Here is an 18,376-nt window from a genome sequence, read left to right as displayed (position 1 = left end):
CCACCCAAGGGGCGAGTATACCTTCAGAATGGAAAGTAGCCCTGAGTGCTGACAAAGAGCCTATTGATCTTATATAAGCAAAAGATAGTAATGCAAAAAGAAGCTATCCAGACCTCTGCAAACATACGGGCAAGTAGCAAGTGAATTGTGCCTCCTCAGTGAGATTTGAAAAATTGAGAATTGAGTAATTCCAACATCTCCACAAGCAAGATTAATTAATGTGGTCCATGGAGATCACATAGGCATGTCTAACTAAAAGATGAAATAATCAAAGTATCTGGTAGCCAGGGGTGAACAAAATCGTTGATGAAATAATCAAGAATTGTACTGTGCCTTATGTGATAAATTTTAGGTGATGTTCACAACCCCATTAATTCCATTAATTCCAACAAACTGTGGGAAATATTAGCTTAAGATATAATGGGACACTTTCATGACCAAGCTGCAAAACACAGATGTATTATTGTGATGGTGATTTACTATTACAAAAGGGCAGAAGTTTCGTTTTCTGACAAAACTGCTAGACGTAATTAAGTTTATGTCTGCAGTCTTTCCAGAGAAGGTCCTCTCAAGGAATTAGTGTCTGGCAAAGGTCGACAGCTTATCTCATTTGAAATGGGATACACTTCTGCAACAATGAAATAAAACACAGAACTCTTTTTATGTCTGAAAAGTGTCCCCATGCTAGTAGTATCAGCAAAGACTTATGGGAAATCAGCTATCAGTTATTTGCAATACAGGATCCACTATTTTGGGCCAATTTCCTCTGGGTTTCTCTGTCCCAATAGTTAAATGCCTCTCTGTGAAACACACCCTTTCCCCTTTGCAATGTGTCCCTTGCAGTCCAAGATAGCAGTAAAATATCAATTTATTTTAGGAACGGAAGCCTCCATAACCTGTTGGGTGCCTATCTGAAATTATTCAGTGAGTACTAACAACATCTATAGTACAAACAAACCAGAACCAACATGGTGTATAATTCTGAAGCAGCCTTCTGGTATTGAACCACCAAGAATTTGATTTGGCAAATATGTGTTCTTATTTTCAATGAGCCATAGGAAAAACAAACATGGTAAAGAAAAAAGTAAAATGGGTCAACACCTTCAGCCATTTAAGTGCTATTTCAGCACCACCTAGTGGCAAACCGTTTCTCTGTAAAAAGGGTTTTAAAAAGATAGATGAAAGATATTTTATTGGAGAGAAATGATAGCAGTTTACAAAAAACAAAAAACAGCAAAGTTATCAATAAAAACAGTTAAAAATAACAATATAAAACATTTGCAAAACTAACTAAAATCAACGATCAGCTAAAAACCAGTTTATAGCACCTGCCAACATTCTGTATGTCTGAATAGACTTGCCTAAACAAAAATCTTTTCAGCAGGCACCGAATACAGTGACAGCACCTGCCGCACGTCAATAGTCAAGGGAGTTCTAAAGCGTGGGCGCCGTCACACTAAAAGATCAGTTTCTTACAAGTGCAGAACGAATATTCTGTGGCACCTGCAGCAGTGCCAGTTTCGCAGATCGGGGTTATGAGGCGAAAGAATAATAAATATCATTATCCCTTAACCGGAAGCAAGATTGGCAGCTGCACCCTTTCTTCCCCTTCTTTTTTTTTTTTTTTTTTGCACCACCTGACCCGATGGAGAGGGACGGGGCAACGAACGCAGACTGCGCGTGCGCACACTGAACGGAATGGGCCCAGAGTTCGAGGCTTAGCAAGGGGCGCGCGAAGAAGTGGTCCAGCTCCTGAGATCTCGTTGCCATAGCTACACGCGCTGCCGGAAGTGCTCCTCCATGGTCCCGCCCAGCTCCCCGAGCCTCTCCGTAGCGCAGAGCTCGGGCTCCTGGGAGAGGCTCCTTGGCCGCTGAAGATGGCGGACGGCGGGGCGAGCACCGAGCAGGAGCAGCAACAGCAGCAAGAGAAGGCGGAGGACGAGGATACGGGACCCGGCACGAGCGGGATGCGGCGGGAGAAAGGGCCCCGTGGAAGCGGGCGGCCCCCTTCCGTCAGGGACCTGCAGGTACGGGGAGCGGAGTGGGGCGGGCGAGACAGCCGTCGGTGTCGCCTCCCCTTCCTGGGAGTCGCTCCGCCTCGTAAACCGACGGTGGAGGTGCTCCAGAATGGCCAGCCAGGGTTGTGTAAGAGAGCAAGCTGGGAGCTGTCGCTTTCTGGGAGAGTTTATAGCAAGCAACTTCTTTTCCTCGCAACTGATGGCGACACGCCTTGCCTTAGGTAAAACCTCCGCCGAGCTCACCGTGTTGCCAAACACGGGTTGTACCGGGGGGGCTGTTAAATATAGGTTAAGAGCTGGAAATGTCGTTTCCTCATCAGTCTCTAGTGAAATGAAATGGCATGGGGAAACTGCTCTGACAGTGCATTCCTCTGCATGCCTTTTCAAAAATAAGCGTCGCTGAGCTCAGTGGGGCTTGCTCCCGGTAAGAGAGTGCATATGGTTTTGGCTGGAGATATTTGCCTCAGCGATTCAAGTTTGTGTGTGCTTTTTTTGCACACCAGGTCAGACACCAGGAACGATTTTCCGAAATAAATCAAAGTAACCATAGAGTTGCCTGTTGATGTCAGAATCTCTTATCTCAAGTCTCAAACTGTGATATGTTATTTGTGGCTTCACAATTCTATGGAGCATTAAAATGTTTATGAAAAACATGTTCTTGCCCTAAATTTTGTGCCCTCGCCCTGAAGCAGCTTGTCATTGAAATGGCATCTGGCTCTCTTCATAGAAATGTTTGTTTCTAATCCAGATTTTAAAAATACATTGAAGTGAAACATCAATACTCAGGGAAACAAAATTAAACTATAATACTTTAGGTTTTCAGTGTAGAAACAAACCATATAGCAGCATTTTTCTTTGTTTAATTTTTGATTCTTATTCTTTGGGCCACTTGTATTAATATTAATAAGATATATTATGTAAATTACATGCAGTTTTGTTACTCTCACATCTTTGCCAAGTGGAAACCCACATCCACCATTCACTGAAAACAACAGAGAGGGCAAAAAATACACATGCAAAAACACAGCAGGGACATATCTGTGTACTTTTATAATCATGAAGTTAATCTTCACAGGCTTTAAATCAAAAATTATTTTGATAATTGCCGAGTTCGTGAGCTGGGATAGCTCAGTCAGTAGAACATGAGACTCAGGGTTGTGGATTCGAGCCCCACATTAGGTGAAAGATTCCTGCATTGCAGGGGGTTGGACTAGATTACCCTTGTGGTCCCTCCCAACTACAATTTTATGATTCTATATAACAAAGCTCATAATATTTCTGCCTCTTGCTTGGACTTCAGTATATATTCTATAATAATTGCTTAGACATATCATTAACTTCCACTGTGTCTACAGCAAGAAATGAAACCTGTGGCCCTCAGATATTGTTGGACCATTGGCCCCACCCAGCATAGCCAATGGTAATGGAAGATGAGAGCTGTAGTCCCCAGTTCCTGGTCTAGAAGTCAGTAGAAGTTGGCCTAATTTGCTTGTCATGTTAAACCATAGTTTAAAACAAACTAAGCTGAAAACAAACCATAAGCCCATCGTTAGACAGCACCACACTTGTGGTCAGCAGGAGTTAGAAGAAGCACCATGCACCAGTATGCTTCTCTTTCATTTATATTAAATTAAAAATGGTTTTATGTAATATGTGAGCTAGATCATTGTGTCTAAGCATATGCTTCTTGTTCACTTACTACATTATCCTTACTATACTGTTTTATTCTGAAAGTAAAACCATGGGTTCAGTCATATAAGGAAAGGATTTATAGCTGTCATGAAGAAATGTTATTAATTGTTGTGCTATCAAGTGTTGCTCTTTTGTGATATTAGTAATTTTTATTTGGCAAACAGCTGTTCTTTCAGCATGTGATTGGGAAAAAAGGTTAATTTAAAAAAAAATAGTTCTCATAACCATGCCTGCCCAATGATCTGCATATTTGACTGGTATGAATTAGTCACCTCTCTTTTAAAAGAGAACTACATGTAGAATACATGTAGTTAGTTTTTTGGGTCTGTAGACATTGACTAAAGCATCTGGTGTTTGGTATAGCTGGCATTGGCTGGATTGTATGAAGATGAAATGAAAAGACAACCGTCTCATTCTGAGAAACCAACAGCTAGAGTGAGCAGTCATCCGAGATTACCAGTGCAAAGGTAAATAAGGGCTTTTATTATTTTTCTATGACACTGTCAAACAGTTCAAATTAACTGTGATAGTTCCTATAAGTGTGCATTTCAAAAATGCAAATATTAAGCAAGCATTTTAAAAATGTAAAGGAGTCTCTTCCTAAATCCCTGAAGACGCAATCCTATGTACACTTGTATGGGAGTAAATTCCATTGTGCACAGTGGTACTTTCTTCCAAGAAAATGTGCATTGGATTGCAGTGTGAGTTGCTGTCTTTCATCAGGGAACCAAAGAGCAATGGAGAACCTTCTACATAAGCTCTACTGAAATGCATGAAAGTTGATGAGCAGCACTGGGGCAAGGTGATTATAATATAAAATTTGTTGTAGACAAATTGTACAGCATTTGCATGCTATTCTTTTATTATAGCAAGAGTCTTCTAACTTAGATTTGACTGTCACAACCTATGAACTCTACAGAGGTTGGATATCACAAATTTATTTTCAATATAAAAAAAATTAACATTGGTGGTGTAAAATTAATGGAAGTTTAAATGAATATTTCTTGGCTGACTTCTTCAGAAGCTTGCGAAAACCAGAAAGAAGTATGAGTGATGACAAGGATAACAAAAGGTACCATAGAATAAGCATTTATTGATTTATAATATTCATAAATAGTGTGTGTTTAAGTTTTTATGCTCCTTTTCCCCTTGAACTTTTCTTGTCTTTTTATTATTGTTGTCATCATCCCCAGCTGTAATAATACAGTGGTACCTCGGGTTACATATGCTTCAGGTTACATACGCTTCAGGTTACAGACGCTGCTAACCCAGAAATAGTGCTTCAGGTTAAGAACTTTGCTTCAGGATGAGAACAGAAATTGTGCTCCGGCAGCACAGCAGCAGTGGGAGGCCCCATTAGCTAAAGTGGTGCTTCAGGTTAAGAACAGTTTCATGTTAAGTACGGACCTCCAGAACGAATTAAGTACTTAACCCGAGGTACCACTGTAGTTGTCATCCTCAATTGTTGTGGATCCTCTCACATTGAACGTGGGGTTAATATCATAAGCTAACATGAGAAGAGACAGTGGAGGTATAATGGCTTTGAGGGCCTCCACAAATTAGTCTAATCCTCTTCTAAAGTCATCTAAGTTGGCAGCCATCACTACCTCTTGTTTGAGTGAATTCCACAGTTTAACTATGCTGTGTGGAAAAAGTACTGTCTTTTGTCTATCCTGAGTCTTCCAGCATTCAGCTTCATTGAATGGCTGAGTTTTCATAAATCATGCACAATTTTATGCCCACCCACTCCCGGCTTATTTGACTATTTTTCTTGAAAACAAAACAAAAGTCCCAAATGCTGTAACCTTTCATCATGGAGTCGTTACTCTTAAGTTTGACTGGGTGCCCTGCAAGACACCCTTCCAACTCCTTTGATTCTGAATGATGATGCTTTTTCTTTAGTTGGAAATAGTGACAGGATAGGTGGTTGTTGGCATCTGTTGGTATTGAAAGACAATGGAGTTCTCGTCCAGGGGTGAAATCAAATCACTGGAAAATCACAGCGCCCGCTGTGGCTGCAGAGACTGGTAACTTGTAACTGCTGCCTCTTGCATTGTTTTTGCTGAGTTAGCAAGCCTGGGCAGTGTGTATGGAGAGCCAGGGCTGCCCAGACAGCAAGGCCTCCCTCTCAACCTCACTAATGTGGTCCAAAGGAAAGCAGAGCAATACATTTGGCATCAGCTTGGCTGCAGGGGTTGCTAGAAGGAAGCATACAAGATGCCATCCAACTGTCTTAGGAACTCCATTCCAATTTTTTTTAGAGTTTACTCCTTAGCCTTTTCTTCCTCTGAAGATGCCCCATAAGGCAGCAGGTAGAATAGGTTATACATTCAGTCTTTATTTCTAAAATATGCTTCCGTAAACCAACATCCAATATAAGATGCACATATTACATGTTGAAGGTATAAAATCAAAATATGAAATAATTAATCTAATTTTTCACCTTTCTTCAGTGTTTTGTTTTTGTGTGGTTTTCGTCTCTTCATCCCTGGGGAAGTTTTTTCAAGGGCATGTCTGTGGGCCATAAATGATATCTCAATTGCATCTTGGAACCTGACACAGGTGCAAACACCCAGTCATGATTTTTGCATGCTGTCAGATTTCTCCAGTTCTTCAGCAGCAACCTGTGCCCAATCACTTAGTGTTGCTGAGGATCTTCTGGTCTTCAGAAAACTTTAAGGACGGATGGGGTTCAGGGAATTCCCTTGTGTGAAACTCCCTTCTATTTGCATCAGGGTTGTGTGAGAACTTAAGAGTAGTCCTGCTGAATCACAGCAAAAATGTATCCAGTGCAGCATTCTGTTTCCACAGTGGCCAGGCAGATGCCTGTTAGAATCCCAGAAGTAGAATACGCAATAGCCCTCTCCCATTTGTTGTCCCCAGCAACTCAGATTCAAAGGCATATTGAATGCACCCTATTATTTTTATGAATATCTGGACATCTTAAAGAAGTACAGATAAATTTGGAGCTCCTGACTCTGTCAAAACTCTCTCAATCTTTTAACAGCACATAAGCAGTAATGTGGTTCTAATCAGAATATGAAAAAGTCAGGAAATTAAATAGTATGGGAGGGTGGCTTTTGTTAAAATGAAGATATTAACCAGAATAATATTTTTTCCTAACATTACCTGGTAAGGTTCTTCCAAAAATATTGATTCCAGCATGAAGTAAAAATAATTCCAATAATAAGGCATTAAAGAGCTTCAGGGATTAGATATTGTACGTAAAAATAAAAACTTAATTTCTAAATTTAAAACTATATTTACTTGTTGAAGTTCTTAAATGTCTATCTTGCCCTTTCTCCCAAAGAGAGCTTACAGTCGAAAGCAGGGTGGGACAGCCTAAGCCACTTTCCCATCTGAAACAGAGTGCTGTTTCTGGCACTGCACAAACTAATGTACTTCTTAATATTTCTTAATATTTATGACCAACAAATGCTGTTTGCTTTCTTTCTTTTTTTAAAAAAAGATTTTATTCAGGTGATTCAGAATACAGAGGGCTCAGTGTTGTTGCCTCATCCAATAATATAGCATCCAGTAAAATTGTCGCTGAACTTTTCAAAGAAGCAAAAGAACATGGGGCAGTCCCGTTAGATGAAGTATCAAGAGCATCGGGGGATTGTCATAAAGCTAAAGTAAGTACAATGCAATCATTTTTTAAAGGGAAAAGCACAATTGTTTTAATGCAAAAGTGTTTTTATTTAACAAGTATAGCACTTGATTCCTTTTTAAAAATTATTTTTAATTACTTTCATTACAAAACGTGAGCCGAATTTAGAGAGGCAGTGGGTAAAGTGTACTCCAATTCATAATATTTGCCTGCTTTAAACAGCTTTTCTGCCAGACAGGAATTGACAGCAATTAACGCTAGATGCTAGTGTCCCAGGTTGGGAGGTTATGGGAGAGGGTCATGTGAAAAGAAAAGGTGCGGCTCCAGTATCTTTTGTATGAAAATAGTATGGAAACACTACCTACAATTGAACACAAAGTCTAAACTAGTCCACATGATATGGTAAATATCACCTTAGCAACTACTAGCCATTTCATTACATTGAACAAAATGAAAGCCACTGGATGTAGTAGATGGTGACCATCACCAGGTTCATGTTCAAACAGTGTGTGCTGGCACATGTCCCTGACAACTACTTTTCATACTTTGCCTGACTTGAGCCATTGCACCAGCCCATACTATATGCTAACCATTATTTAGAACTCAAACCAGGTTGTGGATTCGATTCCTCCTACGGGCCGTCTACTTCAACACCGCATTGCAGCGGTGTTGGAGTAGATGATCGTCAGGGCCCCTTCCAATTCTGCTATTCTATGATTTATTAATTTCCAGATACCCAACAAACAAGCCATAGTTTAGAGTTGCTTGTCTGATTTTTGTTTTTCTGTCTGCTTAGCACTTCTTAAATCTACTCCTATCTCTGTGGAACAGTAACTTCTGGAGGTGGAGTGAAAGCTGGGACACTGGTTTGCTTTTCAATTTGAGCATCATGCCAGAGAATACTTTGCAATCCCACTTCAAACTATGCTTTCAGATCCTGTTTTACTGGTTGATCAAAACAACATCATTTGGCATGCTTGAATTTTTCTGTGTGCTATAGGAAATTACTTTCTGCTCACCAGAAGAGAAGAGTGTCACTATCTATAAAAATATTGTTTTGAATTGCTTATTACTTAATTGTGTGAAGATTAAACCAGTTGTCACTGACTTTTGCCAAATCTTCCCTCCTGTGAAGACTTTCTTTCTAAGCTGCAGGGTGCATTTTTTACAAAGTATTTACTTAACTAAACAGTGATCTGTTAATATTACTAGTAGTCAGTTGGTTTAAAATAAATTCAAGTAGTTACTGCAGCTCTGTAACTCAGACCTGTATTTTAACTATTTTATTAGTCATTTTCTGGTGGTGGATACAGATTGGGGAAGTCAACTATGAAGCGCTCTGAATATATCTATGGAGAAAATCAGTTTGGACAAGATGTAAGTATAAATACGATGAACATAATTTCCTGTTACATGCAAGAGATAATTAACTTTAGGAACCCTGTGTGCGTAACATATGACATACCCAACTGCAAGAGAAATTCCTGATAGCTTGTTCCTTATATCATCAATATATACCTAGATAATTTTATAGAACCATAAGTTACATTTGACAATAATAATTTTTTGAACTCCAGTGATGCAAAAATAAATATTTTAAAGGGAATGTAATTATTTCTGTACTAGGGACTCAGAGTGAGTTTTAGAGCGAGTTAGGGGAAAGGAATCAAGGTGCTTCTCTTATTGATCAGAGCTCCTATTTGAATAAAAGCTTCACTTTAAGTGATATGTCCAAAATATAAGATCTTAGTCCTTAAGCCAATGTATATGAAATGAAAGATGCAAAGTGATAACCTCTAACTCAGGGGTCAGCAAACTTTTTTAGCAGGGGGCCGGTCCACTGTCCCTCAGACCTTGTGGGGGGCCAGACTATATTGGGGGGGAGAGATGAACGAATTCCTGTGCCCCACAAATAACCCAGAGATGCATTTTAAATAAAAGGATACATTCTACTCATGTAAAAACACGCCCATTCCCGAACCATCTGTGGGTCAGATTTAGAAGGTGATTGGGCCGGATCTGGCCCCCGAGCCTTAGTTTGCCTCCCCATGCTCTAACTAGACAGCATGCCATATTGTAGTTTCTTCTGAATGAACAATAGAATACATTACCATGTGTTGCCTGACCACATCATGGTTGGCACTAGCAAATACCATCCCATTGTCGTCCTTGTTGGTTAGTGTTCCACAAGGGCAGTGTGGATTCATGTGTGAGAATTCCCATGCAGTGAAGAGAGTGAGGCAGTCCTTTCTCATAAAGAGCTACAGAGGCACAGCAGAGCTCTTCTGGACACTGAGTTGGAGCTAATGTGTCTTTGATTACATTCTGATGGCATAAATTCATAGGCAAATGCAACACATTCCTTTTAGACTATGGGTTGTACCCAATGTTAGTTCTACACATAGTACGCATAGTAGATGCATTGAAATTAATGGACATAACTCACTTGGGTCCATTACTTTTAATGGGTCTACTCTTTGAAGGCAGCCCTGTTTAGGGAAGCTTTTAGTGTTTGATGGACTATTATATTTTAATATTTTGTTGGAAGCCGCCCAACAATATTATTATTATTACAGTGGTACCTTGGGATGCAAACGGGATCCGTTCCGAAGCCCCGTTCGCATCCCGAACGGAATGCAAGACGCGACGGCACGTCTGCATGTGCGTGGGTTGCATTTCGCCACTTCCGTGCATGTGCGTGACGTCATTTTGAGCATCTGCGCGCACGGCGAAACCCGGAAGTAATGCGCTCCGTTACTTCCGGGTTGCTGCGGAGCGCAACTCGAACACGCTCAACCCAAAGCACATTCAACTCAAGGTATAACTGTATAGCTGAATAGAGTGTTTAGTATTGTAATACTGGAAAACAAACCAAGATGAATATAATGATCAAACATCTGGTGTTACTTTTTTACATTTTCAAAGTACATCTGATTTATTCATAGGTTCAAATTTTACTTAAACTGTGGAGGAACGGTTTTAGTTTAGATGATGGAGAGCTGAGATCATACACGGATCCAGTGAATGCAGAGTTTCTTGAGTCTGTTAAAAGAGGGTAAGTTTATGGTATTTGTGGCTATAGGAACACATTGCTTCCCGTGCAGTGGAAGAAACTGCAGCTGGAGAGGAAATCCAAGAAGCCTCAGTAGCTAAGTAGAAGTCCTAGGGTCAATTAAAGAGATGCTGCTTGGTTTGGAACACTCCCTTTTCCACAAGGTCTTCTGTTTTAAGTGACGGCCTTAGCAGTACCTAGGCAAGGCTTCAGTGGTACCCTAGACAGATCCATGCAGGAATCAGGCTAGATCATAAGACCTGAGCTCAGATATTGTTTCAGCAACCAAGTCTCAAATAGAGCTGCAGCTTCTATTTTGTCTGCCTTTGAAGAGAGGAGCATCTTTGCTGTAGTAGTAATTGACTCTGATGGAGCGTAGGAGGCTGTGGGTCCACTAGGGCAGAGGTTGGGAAACCTCAAGCCCAGGGGCTGAACGTGGCCCTCCAGGCCTCTGTCTCCATCACCAGGCCGTGTCCCATACCAGCCCCATTCCTCGCCGTCCTCAAGTACTTTCTCCTGGTTGAAATGTGGCCTTAAACTATGATAATGCATCCTGCTTACCTGGATAAAGAGATACGCCTCTTAGCTGCAATATAGCCTACTCTACAAAGGTGAGAGCCGCATCTGTTTTTTCCAGCCTCACCCACAACTGGGATGCAGCTCCTTCAAGGTTGCCCATGATGCAATGAAGCCCTCAGGCTGTAAAACATTCCCCATTCCTGCACTAGGTCTTCTGAACTGAGTCTGAGGAAGGCAACACGGTGTCCTCACCCCGTAGAGGTATTGGCGCAACCAGCTCTTCTGGTGAAGTGTTTCTGTTTGGCTGTTTACATCTTGAACTGGGAGCAATTCTCTCCCCAAATCTCCAGCTGAACTGCTTGAAGAAGAGTTGTTTTTTTAAGAGTGAGAGATTGGTCTCAGGATCAGAGGGTTTAGCATTTGGAGCACTGGTTGAGTTATCGTCAAGAGAACGGTTCTAACTTATGATAAAATGTAGGCTGCAATAGACCATTTCGATAAGGAAAGGATAAATATTTAGGGAAGGGATGGTAATTTGCAACCAGCTGGCACCAAAAAAGCTGTTTCCAGATCAAGGAAGTAGATCACAATTACTAGAGAAGTCTATATATCCCATAAATAACATGTGAGGAAGCTTGTTTATTATATATGGAAAGGGTTGGTTTTGATAGAGGACTTTTTGTATTAAAAATGTACCAAAAAGGATATTCTGTTACTAGGGGCTATATCATCCTCAACCACTGAATAGGATATGAATACCCAGCCCTGTAACATGGTGATGACTCTTCTAGACAGTCTTTTATTTTCAGTCTGCGGCTTCAACACGTAGCAAGTGAAGTACATATAATTTTGCCTTTCTCCCCCTGCCCCTTCCTGACCATAATTTTGCCTGTAGCATTTCTTATGTATGCCTGATTAACAGCACAATACTATACATGTCTACTGAAATTAAGTCTCTTTGGTTCTTTTTCTGTAGTAAGCGTGTATAGGATTACAGTGGTGCCTCGCAAGACGAAATTAATTCATTCCGCGAGTTTTTTCGTCTTGCAAATTTTTCGTCTTGCGAAGCACGGTTTCGGAAAAGTTTTGGAAAAGCTTCAAAAATCACCGAAGTCTACAAAAACCTCAAAAAAGGCTACCACACCGCGTGCTATGAGTTGCTCCTCGAAGTCAAGTCGCAACTGTATTAACGGTTTTTAGAAAAAGGAAACAAAATTGCAAGACGTTTTCGTCTTGCGAAGCAAGCCCATAGGGAAATTCGTCTTGCGAAGCAACTCAAAAAACCAAAAACCCTTTCGTCTTGCGAGGCATTCGTCTTGCGAGGTACCACTGTATATCTTAAACAAGCCATTTTATCTGCATTGTGGAATGTATGTGCTGATAACAGAGAAGACTAGAGCATAGTGGATCGGAACTATTGTTGTTCTCATTATTTCATATTTTAATGACGTGATCCAGACAAAATTGAATACTTTTCAGTTTCATCACTTGCTCTTTATGCTCTTGCATAAATCAATAAAATTGCTTAAATTGGATATTTTCCCTTTTGTTTCTGCTGTTAAGAGAGATTCCTGCAGAACTTCAACGTTTGGTGCATGGAGGCCAAGTTAATCTGGATATGGAAGACCACCAGGAGCAGGAATATGTAAGGCCTAGATTGAGATTCAAAGCTTTCAGTGGAGAAGGCCAGAAACTTGGAAGGTTAATTTTTTTTCAAAATCCTTGGTTTATAAAAATACAGTTATCTTGTATTCTTGCCATTGAGACAGTTGATGATTGGAATATAAAATGCCAAAGGCCATTCTATTATCTTCCCCACCCTGCTGGTGAAAACCACATTAACTCAGAAATCTATTGGGGACTTTATACCTGTAGTGAACAGGGCTCAGAGCTACAGTCAAACCTCAGTTCCCATGCTCCTCCCTTTTGGAATGTTTCAGCTCCCGAACACCAAAAACCCAGAAGTAAGAGTTCTGGTTTTCGACCGTTTTTCAGAAGCTGAACGTCCGACGGGGCTTCCGCTTGAGTTCAGGAAGCTCCTGCAGCCAATCAGAAGCCATGCCTCAGTTGTCAAACCTTTCGGAAGCCGAACGGGCTTCCGGAATGGATTACGTTTGACAACCAAGGTTTGACTGTATTTCCCTCTTGCTCATGCAGACCCATGTCTAGCATGCATTCATTCCATTTTCTTTTGCCCCTCTTTGTCTCTCTGTGTCTCTCTTCCCCAACTACATCCTCCTTCTCACCTCTTGTTACCCCATGCAGCAATTAGACTGGAAAAATAGCTTCCACTGGCAGCTATGAAACCTATTATTATTATTATTATTATTATTATTATTATTATTATTATTACTTAGCCTAACTGCCATGTTGGGAGGAGGGGGGCTTAACTCTCTCCTCATTGTGTCTCCTCACAAAAGTCTCCCCCCACCCAACAAACACCCATTGCTGAGTGGAAGGGGAGGCAGGATGAAAGTGTAGGCCTTGCTGGCCACATCTGGCCTACAGGCTGCAGCTTCCCCACCCCTGCTATAGGTCTTCTGCATGCTATGCAGACTATGCTTCTCACTTGCCACCCCATTCCAACAGTTTGTTTTAATCTTTTAAGTTAATCTTAGCATTTGAGTTTGGTTACTCTACAAAAGCAATTAGACTAAGGATGCTCAGTGGGACTGAATAAACATGCATAAGATTGGGCTGTTCCTCGTTTGGAGCTTTTTTCCCTCCAAGCTAATGGTAATTATATGCCTGGTATTGCTAAGTGAAATACATTTCAATTGCTCTGCTGTTTTTCCTTTATTATTGAAGGCTGGCAAGTTATGGGTGTTGGGTTGGATCTAGATTTCCCTGGAGCAGAGTTCTGCTTCAAGGACACTCTGCTGGAGGAAAGGGACTAGGAATTTATTTTGGGGGACCCTCTGGAACTATGTTGTAAGTATAGTGGTACGTCGGGTTACGAACTTAATTCATTCCGGAGGTCCGTTCTTAACCTGAAACCGTTTTAAACCTGAGGTACCACTTTAGCTAATGGGGTCTCACACTGCCACCGTGCCGCCACTGCACGATTTCTGTTCTCATCCTGGGGCAAAGTTTTTAACCTGAGGTACTACTTCCAGGTTAGTTGAGTTTGTGACCCAAAGTGTTTGTAACCCAAGGTACTACTGTAGTTCTTGGAGCTGAAGAGGGAATTGATGAAAATTGCCTTCCCTCTGCTGGAATGGTAGTTCTTCCATTAACAGACAGAGCCTTTTTTTCTGTTTGCAGAAGGGCATGTCTGAACATCTTTTTATGGCTGTTGGAAGTATACATATACTGGTCCAGAATATGCAATAGCACTATGTTCTCTTTGACTGCATTCTGTCAGTGTTGAGATTTCTTACTGCTTTCTGACATATTATACAATAATTGACTGTGCTTAATTACAAAATGGGACGCAGGTGGCGCTGTGGGTTAAAGCCTCAGCACCTAGGACTTGCCGATCGAAAGGTTGGCGGTTCGAATCCCTGCGGCGGGGTGCGCTCCTGTCGTTCGGTCCCAGCGCCTGCCAACCTAGCAGTTCGAAAGCACCTTCGGGTGCAAGTAGATAAATAGGGACCGCTTACTAGCAGGAAGGTAAACAGTGTTCCGTGTGCTGCGCTGGCTCGCCAGATGCAGCTTGTCACGCTGGCCACGTGACCCGGAAGTGTCTGCGGACAGCACTGGCTCCTGGCCTATAGAGTGAGATGAGCGCACAACCCTAGAGTCTGGCAAGACTGGCCCGTATGGGCAGGGGTACCTTTACCATTACCTTTTAATTACAAAATGCAATGTTAGAAGTGTGGAGAGGTGCAAAGAAGAGCTAATTTGTCCATGGCTGGGGGCGCAATTTGGACGGGGCGCAAGATCACCTAGCTATGGGTCTGGTGGTAGAGCATCGGCTTTGCATCCAGGACATCCCTGATTCAGCATCTCAGGGTACTGCTGGCAAAGGCTACTGGTTTGAAACCCTAGAAAGCAGCTGTATATCAGTGTACACAGTACTGAGCTAGACGGACCAGTGGTCTGCCTTGGCATAACAAGACAGTTACGTATGTTCTTATTTTATTTTATATTTTGTGAGTGTAGATTTACTTATAGCCAGTCCCTTAAGCGACTGAAATGTTTTTAACATCCAGTTCAAATCCTTTTCTTTGTATTAAACAAATACAAAAGCACAAAATTTAACTAATTATGTTTTGTTGAATTGTATGAGGTACTGAGGAAGGCAAGAGAGCATTTTTAGAAGGCACCCTTGCACTCTCTTTGTAGACACATTCATTTGCAAGTAAGCCCCATTGACTTCAGTGGTACTGGTTGGCTTGTAGATAAAGTCTTTAACATTTCAGCTGTCTTTCAGCTGTTTCACTTGTTTCTTAATTTTAGCCTTACGCCTGAGATTGTCAGTACACCATCTTCCCCAGAGGAAGAAGAAAAATCCTTCCTTGATGCTGTGGTTCTGATCGATGACGCTGTGCCAACAACTAAGATTCAGATTAGGCTAGCAGATGGAAGCCGTTTAATACAAAGATTTAATCATACCCATAGGTAAGCTTAACTGTTTAACTGTACTGAAACATTGGATCTTAGTTCCAGATTATCACAACTTGTCATCTGAAGGTTATTGCCAGTATTCGGAGCTGATGAGTGGTTTGTTTTTAAAGTGCAGAGCATATTGTATTGATCCAAAGACTAAAATCTACATTGTTATACTTTTGTCAATAGGATTATAGATATTCGGAACTTTATTATCCAGTCTCGCCCTTTGTTTGCCACCACTGACTTTGTGCTTCTGACTACATTTCCACACAAAGAGCTTACAGATGAAAGCCTGACACTACAAGAATCAGATATTCTGAACACTGTGATTCTTCAGCAACTAAAGTAAATCTTGAGCCTTTCAGTGCAATATCGCTTCTGTGAATGGATAATGTTGCATATTGTTCCTCAAAAATGCTTCCAAGGAGAAAGGGGGGGAAATGGCAGAGAGAAACTAACCGTTTCCCACTTTAATGGATCAATTGGCATTTAGTACTGTTCTGTCTTCCAGCGATAATTCGTCTGAATTGGAATTCAGAGATATGCTAATAAATATTAATTGATTTTTGTATTCTTTCAAAACAGCCTATATAAACTGGTGTGGATTCAAGTACTTCTTTTATTGGGTGGGGGTGAGGTGAGGGTTGGGGGTAATTTATAAGGGTGCAGAAGCCATTTTTGTAGAAAGAGAAAGGGCCTCTTTTCTGGTAAGACTTGAACTGTGGAAGAATTTTATGCTGCATCAGCTAACAGCCATTAAGAATTTAGGGTTGCAATCCTATGCTCCTTTATTTGAGAGTAAGCTCATTAATCTCATTGGGATTTTCCTCTGAATAGACACTAACAGGATTGCACTATTTTATCAGCTGAGATATGTGTATGCCCCATCGTATGAAATATTGGAAATATTCTGTTATATAGGTTGTCTTCCACATATCTAGCATAATATAAACATATACTTTAATCTAGTGCTAGTGAGATATTTGGCCTGTTGCGCAGCTCTTATGTCTGGGAATTCAACAATATATGGTGGGACGCCACTGTCTCTGCTTAAATATAAGTCCAATTTGCACCTTATCATATTCAAATATCTGGCCAATATGTTGCTTAAAGTAACTTAAAGTTTTAACATAAAGACAATTTGACCGACATCATTTCTATTCAGATTGTTAATAGTTGGCCTAATTTGAATCCTGAAACTCTTTTAAGAAAAGTAGTCTTTCTGGAGAACCTTTAGCTATATATCTCATGCTCAGTATTATTTGAATGATGAAAAATGGCACTTCCAGTATAGCTTGTTGCTGTTTCTCAAAGCAAAAATGAAGAAGGGGGATACATTAAGAGAAGTGTGTCTTACGTCAAAATTGGTGTGTGGGGTTTTTTTAACTATAAATATTTGTTCTGACTAATTTTGTGTTGGTCAACCATGTCTTTTTTTCTTCTTGATCTGTATAGCAGCTTCCCTTGAAATTCACACATGTATATATATATACATTTCAGAGTTACAAATATTTGAAAAGGTTTAGTAGAACTTGGGGGAAGATTTTGTAAATCTAATGTCTGCATGATTGAACCAATTGCAAATTCTCCTGTGGTAATCAATAAAAAGAATGTTTTAACTATATGGCTTCTACATGTTTTTCATATTTCATTTTCTTTAAAAAAAAAAAGTGGAAATGTGCCTGTGTCTGAGTATGTGCCTGCTGTGAATCTGAGGAACAGGTAAGTGGAACCACAAGACAGCTAATGGGTTTTAAGTTAACTTTGTGAAGACAATGGAGCTTGAGTGTAACCCATTGTAACCCAAGTGTTACCATTCAGATGAACTAGGTACATGCCCCAGGACCTGACACAAGGGTGGGACAATATTGTGTGAGTGTGTGTGTAGAGGTCTGAGGCATTGTGCTGCTGCTGCTGCTCCTGCTCCTAACATCACCAAGTAAGATCTATTTTATTCCCTCTTCTGGCCATCCTCAGCCTACTGGTGCTTCTAAAGTAGGCAGAACCACCACCTCTCCCTTTTGCAATTCAAATTCCAGCCTTGGGGCTTTCTGAGGTACTTAGAATACAGCCCAGCTGCAGACACTTATAGGCTTGTGCTGTAATGTGATTAGGAGACAGAAAGAAAGCAATGTTTTCAAATGGCTGCTTGTGGGGTGAAAGTGAAGATAAATTTGTCTGTGTGGGATTCCTTAACTAATAAAGTGTCTGTTTCAATTGGGGTATATTAAAACATTTTTTTAAAGCCCCATGCTAACTTGAGTAGGCATGGCTTGTAAAATGTTAGCAACAAGCTCGTTAACTTTTCAAACAGTAAAGCGGTGGAAACCAGTCATACTGGAGAATAGTCCCTTTAACTTTCCCTTTAAATTTTCGTCTCCACTCGAAGGCAGGTTAGGAGAAAGAAGCTTTTGTAAAGGGATGCAAACAGTTAAAAGCAGACAGGACAGAAGCACCTTTAACATTTCATTTCTACTACAAGCCAAGCTGTGTGGTGAAGGCTGGAGATGGAGGACAGTGCAGGTAAAGTTAAGTTTTTGCTTTACATTAACCAAAACAAAATCTGTTTTTCTAAGTCACTCACTAGATATTTTATTAATGTATTCATTTTGTTTAAATAAAAAGAAGTGTGGTCTTCTTGGTTTAGCAGCCAGCAAGCTTCTCAAGAGGTCCTTACCTTGAAATAACCCTTGAGGTCTAACTTCCTACCTTTCTCGCTTACCAAAAAGGAATGTTACCTCATGTGCCTTAAAGCATTTCTGGCTAAATTCATTTTGAGAGAATATTTTCATTATCAATTATTATAAGACCTTTTGTTTTGGTCAAATACCAAAGTTAGAAATAATCCAAATTACAGCATTTGTGACTTGCAGAATTTGGTGTTCATGATTTCTTTTGAGGTAAACCTGGAGAAGATTAACTGATAAATCA

At 40.6% G+C, this 18,376-nt stretch overlaps 1 protein-coding gene across 6 annotated transcripts; it reads left to right on the top strand.

Moving 5' to 3' along the window:
• The first annotated feature begins 1,636 nt into the window (after positions 1 to 1,636).
• On the top strand, positions 1,637 to 17,067 carry UBXN2B (UBX domain protein 2B). Of its 6 annotated transcripts, none has more exons than XM_028736891.2 (9): positions 1,637 to 2,027; positions 4,074 to 4,177; positions 4,732 to 4,782; positions 7,180 to 7,345; positions 8,611 to 8,697; positions 10,266 to 10,375; positions 12,455 to 12,592; positions 15,293 to 15,454; positions 15,632 to 17,067. In XM_028736891.2, exons 1-9 carry the CDS (start codon positions 1,878 to 1,880, stop codon positions 15,792 to 15,794), a joined length of 1,131 nt encoding a protein of 376 aa, XP_028592724.2. In that variant the 5' UTR covers positions 1,637 to 1,877; the 3' UTR covers positions 15,795 to 17,067. The 6 variants fall into 6 exon arrangements, with proteins under 6 accessions (XP_028592724.2, XP_028592725.2, XP_028592726.1 ...); XM_028736893.2 differs by having other exon boundaries at positions 1,869 to 1,956; XM_077932984.1 differs by lacking the exon at positions 1,637 to 2,027 and adding an exon at positions 2,068 to 2,239.
• The last annotated feature ends 1,309 nt before the right edge of the window (positions 17,068 to 18,376 follow it).

Source organism: Podarcis muralis, chromosome 8, assembly GCF_964188315.1.
Source record: "Podarcis muralis chromosome 8, rPodMur119.hap1.1, whole genome shotgun sequence".
NCBI lineage: Eukaryota > Metazoa > Chordata > Lepidosauria > Squamata > Lacertidae > Podarcis > Podarcis muralis.
The sequence above is the reverse complement of the archived record's forward strand: the minus strand, read 5'-3'. Positions and strand labels throughout refer to the sequence as shown.

What these genes read in the sequence shown, in the direction of transcription:
- UBXN2B (XM_028736891.2), top strand. Translation starts at nt 1,878, where the DNA reads ATGGCGGACGGCGGGGCGAGCACCGAGCAGGAGCAGCAACAGCAGCAA. An exon ending in AAAATCAGTTTGGACAAGAT is followed by an intron (nt 8,698 to 10,265) that starts GTAAGTATAAAT and finishes ATTTATTCATAG; the next exon opens with GTTCAAATTTTACTTAAACT. An exon ending in AGATTTAATCATACCCATAG is followed by an intron (nt 15,455 to 15,631) that starts GTAAGCTTAACT and finishes TTTTGTCAATAG; the next exon opens with GATTATAGATATTCGGAACT.